Source organism: Amaranthus tricolor, chromosome 7 (assembly GCF_026212465.1).
Source record: "Amaranthus tricolor cultivar Red isolate AtriRed21 chromosome 7, ASM2621246v1, whole genome shotgun sequence".
In the NCBI taxonomy this organism is placed as follows: Eukaryota; Viridiplantae; Streptophyta; class Magnoliopsida; order Caryophyllales; family Amaranthaceae; genus Amaranthus; species Amaranthus tricolor.
Genome location: NC_080053.1, coordinates 26,290,588 through 26,305,112, shown reverse-complemented (window position 1 = coordinate 26,305,112; position 14,525 = coordinate 26,290,588). Strand labels below are relative to the sequence as shown.

Sequence of the window (14,525 nt, the reverse complement as noted above, 5' to 3'; positions counted from 1 at the left end):
TTAAAGTTGGGTAAAAGTCGGGTTCGGTTACAAGGTCAATTGAATGTTGAATCGTCAGATATGTTTTGAACACTTTTACTTCCCTACAAAATAAATTTAACGCGTTGAATGTGCTCAACGTTCCCCTCCAATTGATGAAAAAATTTATCTGAAATTTTAAATAACAAAGTACACATGATGATTCATCATACATAAACCATTGAGCTATAAATTTTATAATTGAGAAAAAAAATATTTTGAAGCAATAAATGATTTGATTGTGAAGTACTTCTAATTTGCAAATTTATAAATTACTTTGAGGTACATGTACATAAATACATATACATATGGTGAGGGGTTAACACCAGAATATTACAATGCATGAAGGTGGTAAACAAATAAGGAGCTAAAGCTAAGTATATGTACAAAAATCATACAAAACTAAACTGAGAAGAGCCTAGAGGAGGTTCTAGAGATTCTATCGCAGGAAGTACCTCCCTTAATGCAAACAGCTCTTCTCCAGCATCACATATGTATGCAGAAGCCTGCCTTCCTGACAGCGTTGCGCCCTCCATACTATCTATGTAATCCTGTCAAGAAAACGAGCCACAAAGTTGTAACCAAATAAAATCTGTAACAAAAATGTTAAATAGGGATCTTAGAAAGGGGAAGGGGAATTAATCCTTCTTGTAGACGGTGGAAACCAGACCCTTATCACAAGGATGAAAGGGAAAGTCTTCAACCGCTACACCAACCCATGATTCTCAAAAGTTACATCATATTAGAATGTCATCACATTACCTGCTTTGTGTACGACCCAGCAAGGAAGAAATTTTGAACAGGAGTCTTTTGATCAGGCCTAAAGGGATCTTTTCCAGGAGCCTCACGATATAAAGACTGTCCGATTTTGACAACCGATGACCAAGTGACTTTCAAGCCTCGTGCAGATGGGAATAATTTCAAAACCTGGCAAGGAAAGATACATCAACTTATAAAACATTGTTGAACCTTAAAGAACAATCCCTCTAAACTGTAATTACAGTATCATCATCCAACCCAGTATATCCCGCACATAGAAAAAAACTATGGACAGGGTCTGGGGAGGGAAGGACGGTGGCAACTCATACCCATAAAGGAGAGCGCGACCAAAGGAGTCCCCCGGCTCGAGAAAGACACGGAAACGTAGCTACAAGGGAAAAAAGTAGACCCACCAATAGCCTTGTAGCTAAATGACACAGAATGCAAAACTTAAGACTGCTTAGCAATGTACAGTTTGTCTTGAAAATTTTACGAGTATTTCAGATCTCAATTCAGTCAATCATTCAGATATTAAAAGCTGTTGTCGGGACTCTTCGTTTTACCTCAAGTACCCACGTCGGATCTAGTACGACACTTTCGAATAAGCCAGCACGTAATAAAATTGAGGTAAAACGAGTAATGGCATGTAAGCACGTAATAAAATTGACTATTAGGATAACAAGTAAGCATGTAATGAAATTGACTATTAGGATAACAAGTAAGCTCGTAATAAAATTGACTATTAGGATAAGAAAGTACTGAATCCATTATCTCCACAGCAATCATATACAAAATATTTGTCAAATAATAAGTCAGCACATAATAAAATTGACTATTAGGATAACAAGTAAGCACGTAATGAAATTGACTATTAGGATCACAAGACAACACTTGCTGAAATTGACAAACCTGCTCTGAAACTCTCCTTATAATTTCTTCATTTAGTAATGGCATGTAAGGATCTCCTGGAGTAAGAACACACCTGTTCCCAGATCATGATTTGTGAGTATGAGGATGGGAATCAAAGATCATAGTTCTACTGCTATTACTATTTAATACACCATTTAAAAGAGAAGTTTCCTTACTGGAGAAGTGACCCTTCCCCTTCAATATAGTAATCTTCTGGTGATGTTAGAGCAAGGTCAGCAAAACAAGAAAAATCTGCATCCGGTGTGTAGAGAAGATTGTCCAGTCCTGTTGCTTGTTTCAATTGCCTAAAATTTCATCAACAATAAGGAGTAAATCATCAATGTAACTAATTGCATAATTAGATACTACTATTAAAATAGAATGGTCAATTAGAAACAGAAAAAACTTATTTCCTAAGTCTACCAGCAACCAGATGTTAGTACTGACAATTACCTAGATTGTTCTAGATCTCGCAATTCAGTAACCCATCCATTGTATCTGAGTTGCACAGTGACAACAGGCACTCCAACAAGTTCATATATATTGTTGAAAAAGTCCAAATCCCTCCACTCTTCTGGCAACAATCTTTTGATTCCAGGAACATCACAAGCTGGAACACAAAAGATTTGCATAAAATTTCTTTTAAGTTAGACATAGAAGATAATGAATGATGAAATGGTGTGCCGGATTACCTGCAACATAAGCATCAGCCCTCACAGTTTTCTTATTTGTAGCCTGAAATTGTTTGAACATGTCAATTACCCCCCCAATATTACATTTACATAGAAGTATCAAATAACAATTTAAAGATAGTAGTGCAATATGTCACTTCATGGAGGTTCCTTCCATTTATATTTTCGAGAAACCTAGGTGATTTAAAATTGGAAAATCACCTGCTTCAGAGTTCAGACCATCATCTCCTTCCCTCACCCCCAACATTCTCCGGGCAACAATTTAGGACTTCAGTTGTTTTTGGGTTCGTGCAACTCTCCACAGATGGAATAATAGATGTTAAACACAGCTGTTCCCTCCCAAAAAGAACTTCATTCTTATATTATTGGAGTGTCCCAAATAAGAGCTTCACCTTAATTTAATCAATAGTCAAAAAATAAAAATAGATTCTCTTTCCTCTCCCTAGCCAACACTATCATAGACCTTTCGCCCTCTCTTTATCATTCTTTCAAAATTTTCATATATATTTCACAGGATTTCACCAGCATTCACAATCTACGTGTGAAATTCCAAGCACTGAAAGAATATGGAAGTCATCTAATTTATACTCCAGAAAAATGAGCAGAGCAGGAATGATCGGTGCTGCAGTTGATCTAGCAAGTTGTTGCCGAAGATCTGAGATTGGAGGTATTGCAAATCCACCCCTTTATCAATACTCTCTAGCTTCTTACAAGTGTTAGTAAGTCCCCATCCTTTGTTTTGTACATTCAAGCAATGCTATAACACCATCACCACCATAAACCTGGATCTCCTGGCCCACTCAAGCATTAACCCCTATTCATCCAACGTCTTACATTAATGGCCTCTTCCTAAGATACATCAAAACTAGTGTTCCAACCACTCTATATAGAGGTAGACCTTACAGTGTCCCATGATAGAATATTCTAGACTCTTCACAAGATCAAAAAATAACATACTAGAAAACTAATTCTATCCTAAACTATATACTAGGAAAACATAATATTAAAATATTAGGAGTGTAGGACTATAATTATAATAAGATCTAATGCAGGTACAATCTTGGGCATTTATTCTTCATGTTTAGAGCCAATAATAATAGCTTTTGGAGGTTAGATTTTAATCCAGTATGGAAATTCCCATTAGTGTATTTGGACTGAAACAAAAATCAAAAGTTACTTTGCATTTTGTAAAAGAAAATCAGCTGAAGATCATAGATGGTAAAGGCAGATCTTCAAAGACCGACACAAAAATTGTGTTTAATTGGATGTCAACACCTAGCTTCCCATAGAATTTATTGTATGGAGGAAAGCAGGAGACAATTACATATTGTATAAAGTAGTTTATTGAATGGAAAACCAACCTTGGACATGGCCAGTCCTGTTACATATGCATCTCCATTGGGGGATCGATCATAAAGAACTTTTCTGCATCCCCACCTCAAATGAAACCTGTCATAGTAGAGAAATAATTTTATGAAGCAATCAATAGTTTTACCAAAAGGGGTAATAGAAGAAAGCAGAAATTCAATGAATGAATGAAACTTCACAGATAGATACCTTCCCCCTCTCTCTTCAATATATTTTCTGATTGGTCCACTCAGATAAACATCCGGAGAGCCCTTGAGCATGCGTAGTAATGAAGCCTCAGTCTTTGTGGCAAACAATGAGAATATGGTGAGCATACAACGTGCACTGATATTATCACAATCAATAAACCCAAGAGCATAGGCAACAGGGTCCCACATTCTCTGAATGCTTGCTCGTGTTCCACCTTTCGATATAAACCAGTCTGAGAAGCTGACCTGTGTATCGGAAAATAGGTTTTAGGATATCTACTGTTTCAAGAGGTTGTGAACAGATGAAAGCCAAAAGCATTAGGAGTTAAACCAAAGATAAAAGGATGACAAGAATTATGTAAATGCTGAAATCTGAATTCTTACGGAATCTAAATTTCGTATATCCTGCATTGCACCATCTGGATCAACAAGGGCCCGTACAACTGGACTCAGAGCAAGAGCTAGAGCATTTCTTGCTTTGTCATAAGTCTGCAATATATTCAAGTGCGTGATTAAGTTAAGTGGAACTTAAAAGAAAATGTTCTGGTGCAATAAAAAGTCTTTGTCCCATCAGCCCATCACCAAGATTGCATTTTTGGTATCTCATGAAGATGATCACTAAATATTAGTAAATTATGAACAGATAATTTCAAGTATAGTTCAAGTTCAGCATAATTCTATATTTTTTATGGTGAAAACTTACTTCATTTTTCTTTAAAAACTTTTCATTTCTTATACAAATAAAGTTTTCCTTTTACTAGACTTCTTTAGTTTAGGCTACATTTTACTTCCATCAAAGTAGCGTTTTTGTTGCGTCCTCATTTCAACTACTTTCAGTTACTAGCTTTTCTTGATCCATCCACTATTAATCATTTCATTGTACTTCTCTTAAAATTATTCTCATATCTGTGCAAGTTAAAAGTGAAAAGTTAAAAACGAGGAAGTTACCCATAGTTTATACAAATAAAAGTCAAAAGGATAACATATTAACATGGTAATCTCATTTCCACGAGTCATAAATAAAGCAATGCACTATCTAAAGCCCCAGAACTCTTCCATAAGTGGATTGCAAATGGAAGCAAATTCAAGATGATAGCTCAATTGAGAATTAAGGTCTAGCTGTTTCGAAGGTCTATCCTTGTTCTCCAGCACATACGGTCCTACACTATTATGCTTTGCACACAAATATAATCTTTCATTTGCATCATATTTTGTTACATAGAATCAATTCTGATGATGGAGATTCAGAGAATGTTCTTTCTTTTTGATAAACAGTACAAAGGTAAAATTATTGAGAGAACATGACTTGCAAAAAGTGAAGTGGTACTCCAATAATCATTTACCTTAAGCTGATTTGTTGTTAAAAAAGCCTGAATTCCATGTATTGGAGCTCCAATAGGAAAGCGAAAGTCAAGCTCTGTAAGAACAGTCAAAATAAATATCAATGCTTATAGTAAAGGAATACATTGTAGTGTCATTCAACCTGTCATTTCCAAAACAAATCTCTACCCCATCTAACCCAGGAATATCACAGTTGCAATCAGCAAATCACCATCAAGATGCTATTTGATTGTCAGAGAAAACTGACAAATCGAAAACTTTTCTATTTAATTGTAATTCAAAATTTAAAACTATTTTTGTTATTTAATAAAATAATATTCCATTACCCCAATGCTATTTAGTGGCTCCCACCTTACAGAATTTGGTGGGTTGTATTTATGCAACTTTACCCTTGTTAATGGACATGATTTGTGATTAATCACAAAGAGGTTATTTGTGATTAATCATTGGTAACAAACATCATCTACAACTTCATATCAATAAAAATGCATGATTTATTAAGCCATTATAGTTTAGTCCATTACTCCCTACGTCCCAAATAAATTTCCATATTTGTATATTGCACAAAGATCAAGAAATGATGAGATCATTTGAATTGTGTGAATAATATTAAAAGAGAACTGAAATGTAAGGGTGAGAATAAAAGAAATGGTAGGGACATTTCCATAAAAGGAAATTGTAGCAAAGTAAGGAATAAACTTAAAAGGAATGTGTAACAATCTCTTGGGGATTGAGGGAGTATAATAAAAAACTAAAGAGCTATAAATCTTTAGCCCCATCAAAAAAAGGACATCAAAGGTTCTAAGCATCATGATGGTACAATTTTAACTAGAAGTTTCACACGTAAATCATTAAGAGCGACTAATGTAACATTAATAAGGCTGCACATGATCCGATTTGGTCTAGCTCTATCTGATATTAGGGTTTGAAATGTTTTAGACTAGACCAAACCATTTTACACATCAACCAGACTGGACTGTCTAAAGCGATCTATCCAGGTCCAATTTACATAAATTAGTTATAGAAGTATGTTACAAATCCGGCTATTTTGTCAAATCTTTGTTTACTCATTGGAGATCATTTTCTAAGAAATCCTAAACTGTTCTTAATCTATACATCCACTACTCTTACACTATTTGTTCTCAATTTATTTTTCATTTGTTTTGAAATTTGCTTCCCTAAACCGCATCCCAAAGACTTGTATGGTTGTATGAGTATCATGTCGTTTGGATTTTGATCGAGGCGACGACTCTAGTAAGATGCTTTATCTTTGGAAATTCTAGGGTGTTCCCTTTTTATCTTTCTTTACTAGCTTTGTTTACTATTCATATGACGAATACAATTGTCATTTGTTTTCACAAGTTTTAAGTATATATTTGGGCTATTAACATTACCAGTTAGTGTTCTTGTCTTTACCTTTGCCTTTTTACACATCTTTCTTTTATCTGTTTTTACCTAGTTTATTTATTTATGTGTATGTATATTTATTATTTATATGTTTTTAGACTATTGAGAATTCATTTGTGGATCTTTCTCGAACCGAGGTACTCTTTGGCCGCACTATCCTTTATGGGTATGAGTTGTCGTGTTCCTTCCCTCTCCAGACCCTAATCATAGTTTCCTATGAGCACGATACACTGGGTATGATGATGATGATGATTTGGGATCTATAGGTAATTGTTTTAACTTTAAGTTAAACAACTTAAATTTTTAAAAAAATGTATTTTATAAAGTATTTAAGAAAAAAAGTTGAATGGTTTGCTCTAGTGTGAATTTTCACAAAACCGAACCAAACCAGAAACATAATATGCTAGATAAAAAATGGCCTGGAATTTTGGTTCCACAATGGACCGAATGATAAACGATTTGGTTTGATATGGTTTACGGTTTAGATCAAACTTTGAGTAGCCCGAGTCAATGACATATACAACATTACACTTCCAAAATATATGTTATGGATAGATCTAACAAGTTATTCAATGGAAATCAAGATGTAACAAGAGACTTCCACATTGGATCCACGGGAAAAGAACAAGGATAAGTAAATTATAATTATAGGTTGCAACGAGTATGAAATTGAATAAAGCAATGGTTCACATGGTATTCATGATTACCTATATTCATGTGATAAGATGTCTATGGAAGTTGGCGTAAACTAATATACAAACTTACTCACAAGATTTGGGGGACAATAAAGATGTTCAAGGATTAGAAGAGAAGCACACTAATACCAATCTACAAGGATAAAGGCAATGCTCAAGATTGTTTCAACTATTGAGATATAAGATTAATGAACCAGAATGTGAAGGTCCTCAAAAGAGTGAAAAATATCGCTACTATCATTGCCAAGAACAATTAGGAATCCCATTGAGGTCCACCATGAAAGAAATTCATTTGATGAGGCAATAAATGGAGTATTACATAGTATGGACAAAAGATTTACACATTATACATAGATTTAGAGAAGGCACATGACAACATAAACAGAGAAGTACTTTGTTGAGTTATGCGAGAGAAGGGAATGTCTCGTCGTATAGCCAAATATCAGCTAAGACCATGAAATTTTTGTTTTACACCTTTACGATGTGGGGTACCAATTTGGTAGATTAATAAATCATTACAACTCGACCAATATGAGAATGAGACGGTGCAACTATATTTTTAAACAGACATTTAGGAATTGCGGACGGGCAGTTAAAGATTTTCCTATTACTAATGGTTTACATCAGGTTTTGCTTTTGCTTTCGCTTTCCTATTTGCATTATCTTAGACGTGATGACATTGATAGAATTCACCAAAAGGTATCGTGGTGTATTTTGTTTGCTAAGGATATTATGCGAAGACTAAAGAAAGGGTTGCAGCTGTGTTGAAATTGTGGAGGCATGAGTAGGAAACAGGTGGATTTAGACTAAATCATAGTAAGACATTTTATATAAAAAATCATTTTCATACAGAGGAATCACTTAGAGGTATGTTAAGATGTGAAATAAAGAACTACAATCACTATGTTTCAAGTATATGGGTAAATCTTTCAAATGATCGAAGATATTAATCAAGATGTGATGCATAGGCTACATGGTTGTTTCACTCAAATAAAGAAGTGTAACTAGGATTTTATGTGATCGAGGGATTCCTCGAAAGTTGATAGAAAATTTTATCAAATAAAAATTGGACTAGCATTATTATATGGGTCGGACGTACACTAAAAGCTAAAATTAGGAATCAAGGCCTACGAAAATAATGGAAGTAGTAAACATTATGGATAAGATAACGGAAATCATTTTTGTCGGTATGAGCATATGCAAAAAAGGCCGGAAACAACTAGAAAGAGAGGGGTCATCACATACCACCAATTTCACCTCCTTTGTTAACAAAGGTGTGAGTATGATCCTTCACAAGAAGATTTTTGTCTGCACCTACCTAGTAAGAGAAGACAAAAGAAACACTAAGTTCCAGTTTTCAAGTTCAAAAGCAGACAATACTACAATCACTCTAGTAGTAGATTAGTATTGTATTTTAATTTTAAGGTATTCATTCGCTCAAATGTTCTGGAAGCATCACCAAGTATCAAATAAAATATTTTTCACAAATAAAAAGACCATAATGATTCTCCAAGAATACAAAAAGCTAATAAACTAGAAATCAACTCAACAACAAGAAATTCAAAATTACAGAAGAGACAAAATCCATAGTAATGAGAAAATGTTATTCACCTTTTTCATTAGTCTGAACAGGTTATTATAGCAACCAAAGAAGACATGCAGTCCCATTTCAATGTGATTTCCACGCCTGTCAACAAAAGACCCCACCTTTCCCCCAACAAACGGCCTTGATTCATATATATCAACCTATTCAAAAGCACATAACCAACTTATGTAAGATCAAATAGAGAGAAAGAGAGAGAGGAATCCATGGAGAGTTTGTAACTTTTCTTTCCAATTTTATGATTATAATTGATAATTGATATGAACCCTAAGCACAAGGCGCTTCTCAAGTTAGAGATTTAACATGGGAGGAGATAGATGAAAGATTTAGTCGATATAAAATAAATGGTCTTAGACCTCCAATCCTTAGAAGCTATAGAGCTCTAGGGGCAACGTTATATGCGGACATTATTCACGAGTCACCATAATCAATGAGGAGAAGAACTAAACATTTTAAAGCAGGTTCTATTGGGAGTGGAAGCACAGGTCAGTAGCCAAATTACTACAAATTTTAATATACAACACATTAACCAATGTACAATTAATAAAGAGGGGAGGTGAGGTGAGGTGAGCTGACACTTGAGCTACAGGGTACAGCAGCCTACAGTTTAAAAAGTCAATCCAGCAAACAGAAAGATTGAAGCTAAAAACCTCATGTCCTTGATCCAAAAGCTCAACTGCAGTGGACATGCCAGCAAGTCCTGCTCCAATAATTGCTACCTTTAGCTTTGGGCCCTTGTAACATTCAGGTTCTGGGGGGAACAATCCTTTTGGGGCTGCCAATAACATCATTCAAAGGCAGATTAAAGATAAAATCACATATAGTTCCTGAGTAGTATGACACTTACGAGTTATCTAACCAGTTTTCAATTTCTAAAACAAATTTCAAGTACTAGTAATGCTGGAATTGCTTAACATGGAGAAGTGAAGTTACAATGATAAATTGAAACAGAGACCACAAGGGGAACTATTAAGAGTGTCAAAGAGCCACACCCATCTAGCAAACTATTCAAAATCAGCATAAAAGAGTTCAGTCGAAGCTCAGCTTAGGTGGACTCATATTCAGCTCAAGACATTCAAGAGTCAAACTGAAGAGCTCAATCTTTCCAAACAGTAACAATTTGCATGAAACATTTAATTAGCTTCAAAAATTTTCATAGTAGAAGTAATAGTAGATTAATTAAAGTCCAAGTTATTGTTTAAATATAATACTACTATGAGTGTCCAAGTTTTTAGTTCAAATTTAATGTCCAAGTTAGTTTAACGTTAATGCCTAAGTACATGTACAGCCCACAATCTCTAGAATTCTCACTCAGACGCTCCATAACACTTTGTACGCTGTAAAAATTACTTAACTCTTTGAAAGGTTGAATTGAGAGCATCAAATAATCTCATCTATGAATCAAAGCATCTATATATACAGTTTATTTAAATGTTCCGCACACAACACAAGAAAGCAACTTGCTTTGCTCCCCATATGGATACTTCTATTACTTAGGCATAACCTTACACAAAGCTAAAAAAAGTTGACTTTTGAGACATCCAGATTCAAACATGTTGTCCATGATTTAACCAAATTTCATCTCTCCTAACAGATCAAGACTGTCGCACAGACTTGTACTATATCTCAGGTAAAACACGAGTAGAGATCGGAGAATTCAACATAGATTAATACAGCCAAAATACTATGCTTAATGCTTGTCAAGCTATTTTAGACTGTCCTAGTATTGTTCCCCATCAAGTTGGTTGATCCAACACTCCGACACACAACATGCAGGGTGAGGAGTGTCGGAGTAACATAAGTTTGAGATAATACCTCGTGGATTTCTCAATCTCAATCACTTGACCACCAAGTATAAGTATGTGCATCACTTAAACCCTTTTCAGATTACAAGCAATATATACATACTTCATATAAGTCTTCAGACTTCCAAGTATCTTGCAGAAAAAAGAATATCATGTTAGCTACAGTCCTTTTCTTTGCTCCAGTTTTTTATACAATCTTGAGTAAAGATGGCAAAATGGACGGGCGGATTGATATGCCCTCCATATACCCATACCCATCTAAATTTTTCATACCCGCCATCCACTACTCATGGCGGGTAAAATTTTCAAACCAACGCCTGCCCACCTGGGCATCAAATCCATTCTAACCCACACCAACTAGGTATACACATCATGAGTATACCCACCTTATACCCCCTCACATTCACTCCAGATCCATGTTATATACTTCATAAATCCTAACAAATTTAATTATACATCTAATTTGGTTAAATCATACTTTACAATGTAATAAAATAAAATTAGCATCCTTAACTTACTATTATTAATTTTTAATAAAAATATATAAAACTGATATAAATTAGTATGTTGTAGATATGGGGTGGGCTTATAGGGTGGGGCGGGTGGGTCTTAGGTGGGTATTGGGTGGGACAGGTGAATATAGGGTTGGGCGGGTGGGTATGAGGTGGATAATACCTCATACCTGCAACCTACTATCTACCATGGCGGGTAGGACTTTTCATACACATATCCACCCACTACCCAACAAAATCATACTTATACCCACCCCAATTGGGACGGATGCGATATGAAACTCATATATTTTCATACGCCAGTCATCTCTAATCTTGAGTTTATACAATACAAGTATACAACAACAGTATCAAAGCGTGAATCCCAATTCCAAAACATTTGGGTTCGCCACATGAACATATTAGATGATTTCCGGTCACTGTCCACATGAATTCTTCTACTCGGTTCATTTCAATTTTCTACCCTTCATTATCATTATCATCCAACCCAGTATATCCCGCACATAGAAAAAAACTATGGACGGGGTCTGGGGAGGGAAGGGCGGTGGCAACTCATACCCATAGAGGAGAGCGCGACCAAAGGAGTCCCCTAGCTCGAGAAATATACGGAAACGTAGCTGCACGAGTAAGATAAAAAGGCCTATAAAAAAATAGACCCACCTACAAAAAAATAAAATAAATAAATAAATAAATAAATAAAAAGGGCAAAAAACTAATAAAGGAAACGAAAGGCGCAGGATGGCAAGAATACAAAGAGGTAATCTACGAGGACATCGGTAATCTAAAACATGGACATGACGCCTCTAACTACCCCTATCCCTAATCAGGCCCTCGGAGAGGTTTAGCTCACGCAAGTCAACTTTTATCTGCTCATCTTAAGTTCTCCTGGGTCTTCCTCGACTCCTCTTAGCCTCTACTATAATGCTTTCTACTCTTCTCTTACCCTCGATTTTCTACCCTCTCAATATGTAAATCTAAATCCTTTGTATCTATTTCTAATCTCTCCGGTCATATTCCTTTATAAGTCTCCCCGATTATGACTTTGTATCTTCTCTACCAGTTCAGTAATACCCTCTTTGTGCATTACAAAACCATTTTTGAAGATTTTCTCAAATCTTCTCTCCAATGTTGTACATAAATTGATAGGTCACACAACATTTCAATTCCATGTTTGACCGAAGAATTCAAACATGTTTAGATTTTTTAAGCTGAATTTTACTTAATGTATTGAAATTTGATAAAATATCAATATCTTAAACGTTTTAGCGATCAAGTGAAACAACTAATAATTACAAAATTCTAACAAAATAGCACCTCAATTAGTATATATTTAAAACGAATTAAACCACGGTATTTAAGAACACTTCTAAATAACACGCAAATTTCGGATAATCAAAGGCGCCAAAACTAAAAAATAAAACTAAAGAACACACACCATTAGTACTCATATCAGAGACATTACTGTCCAGAGAACAATGAACACGCCATAGCCGACGAGCATTGAAGACTGGAACCGACCGCCGGTTACAAATTCCGGCAGAATTCGCCGGGAAACAGAGAGTAGATGCCATAAACGGAGAGAGAAAAACAGGAAAAAAATTTAAAAAAAAAAGAAGAGAAATTGTCGAAGTTAAGCAGAGAAATCAGTCATGAAAGATTAAGAAGGAGATAAGATGAGAGGAAAAAATGAGTCGACAGTTTAGCTTTGGGTTTTGTTTATCTTTTGATGGTGGAGAATGTGATTTTAATTTTAGAAATGGAAATGCCCTTTTTTTTTTAGAAAATTTATTTATTACAATTTACATGGTATTAACCATGGTTTTATGAAATCAAATACACATCTCCTTAATGAAACGTGATTTGTCGTTACTAAAGTAAAATTTATTATCTTCAAAAAAAATAAAATTTTATTTAACTTTTTTTTTCATTTGTTTACATTTAGCATAGGATGAGTTACATTTTAGGCAAATACATAACTAAAGTAAAATATCAGCTTGATGTTTGAGGTTGTTTACAGTTTCTAATAAGAATATCTCAATAGCTTATCATTATATAGGATTGTTTGATTAGAGTATGATTGATCACTTTAAAATTATAATATATTATTTTAATAGGAGTATGAAATATGCATTATAAATTTTTATATGAGACAGTCTTATAGAGAGACGCGCTCTATATACGGGCTAAATAGCTCAATCAATAAAAAATATTAATATTTGTGTTTCTTAGTTTAAAATCGTCTTATTAAAAAACAATTTCTCACAAAAATTATTTTAAATAATCAGTTAAATAAAAATAGTCTCCATAAGACATTATTTGATAATTTGTGATATCTTTAACATTAATGGAGTTGGGGGTTACGGATTATGGGGTGAAGCGGCACCATTATATGAGTGGTCTTGCCACTAACAACAAGGCCATTAAATTTAAAGGAGATGAATTATGATGATGAGGTAGCACAATAAGGATATGATAAAATGCCTCATTTTTATATTGATATTTAGTCTCACCATTTTACTCATTTTACATGAATTGTTATTTTGGTCTATTTTGTTTATTTTATATTATTTTTATTTTTGAACAATTGCTCAAATGCCTCCTTTTCATATTGACATTTAGTTTCTTCGTCTTACTTATTTTATATTAATTGTTATTTTGGTCTGTTTCATTCATTTTAAATCATTTTTATTTTTGAACAATGACTCATCATATTCTTTTAATTCCATTCGTACATTAAAAAAAATTAATATCATTTACATAATTTATTCTCTTTCTTTATTTGTTACCAATAACCACTTTTTTTTCTTAAAATTACAATTTTTCTCAATGCTCCTAATTGACAGGATTCCAGAGCAAGGGAAGATTTAAAATTATTAGATATGTTTATGAAAGTTCAAAGGTAAATTTTTCTAAGTCATGCAAGCTAACGGATTGTGTATTTAAATCATCTCCATTCATTATATAATTTAAAATTATAGAATAATAACCATTAAAGTTATTTCTGGCATATTATTTGTTACATTTTTTTTTTTAATTTGTATTATGTTCTAAATGGTCTAGTGCAAGCTTCAGCCAAAATATATGTTTTAGAAAATTTTAATTAGTATGATAGAATAGTGTTATTATTGCAACTATTATCACAATTAAAATAACATGATTAGAAAATCTTTTAAAAATGCTATTTTAATAAATTAGCACCGATAACTTTATTTGTAGTTTTAATGAAAA

The 14,525-nt window shown here is 34.0% G+C and overlaps 1 protein-coding gene across 1 annotated transcript; it reads right to left on the bottom strand.

Moving 5' to 3' along the window:
* Positions 1-257: 257 nt before the first annotated feature.
* On the bottom strand, positions 258-13,065 carry LOC130817454 (zeta-carotene desaturase, chloroplastic/chromoplastic-like). Its single transcript, XM_057683163.1, has 14 exons — positions 12,733-13,065; positions 9,631-9,755; positions 8,989-9,123; positions 8,623-8,695; positions 5,278-5,351; positions 4,319-4,423; positions 3,936-4,180; positions 3,740-3,827; positions 2,379-2,421; positions 2,140-2,296; positions 1,863-1,991; positions 1,687-1,759; positions 781-945; positions 258-569 (listed from the first exon to the last, which is right to left on the bottom strand). Exons 1-14 carry the CDS (start codon positions 12,866-12,868, stop codon positions 411-413), a joined length of 1,707 nt encoding a protein of 568 aa, XP_057539146.1. The 5' UTR covers positions 12,869-13,065; the 3' UTR covers positions 258-410.
* Between the last annotated feature and the right edge of the window lie 1,460 nt (positions 13,066-14,525).

Bases quoted from the DNA above. Each gene is read 5' to 3' on its own strand.
- LOC130817454 (XM_057683163.1), bottom strand. From the start codon at position 12,868: ATGGCATCTACTCTCTGTTTCCCGGCGAATTCTGCCGGAATTTGTAAC. The intron at 5,352-8,622 runs GTATGTGATGAC...CTGTTCTTACAG, and splicing joins CAAAGGAGGTGAAATTGGTG to AGCTTGACTTTCGCTTTCCT. The intron at 3,828-3,935 runs GTATCTATCTGT...CTACTATGACAG, and splicing joins ATTGAAGAGAGAGGGGGAAG to GTTTCATTTGAGGTGGGGAT.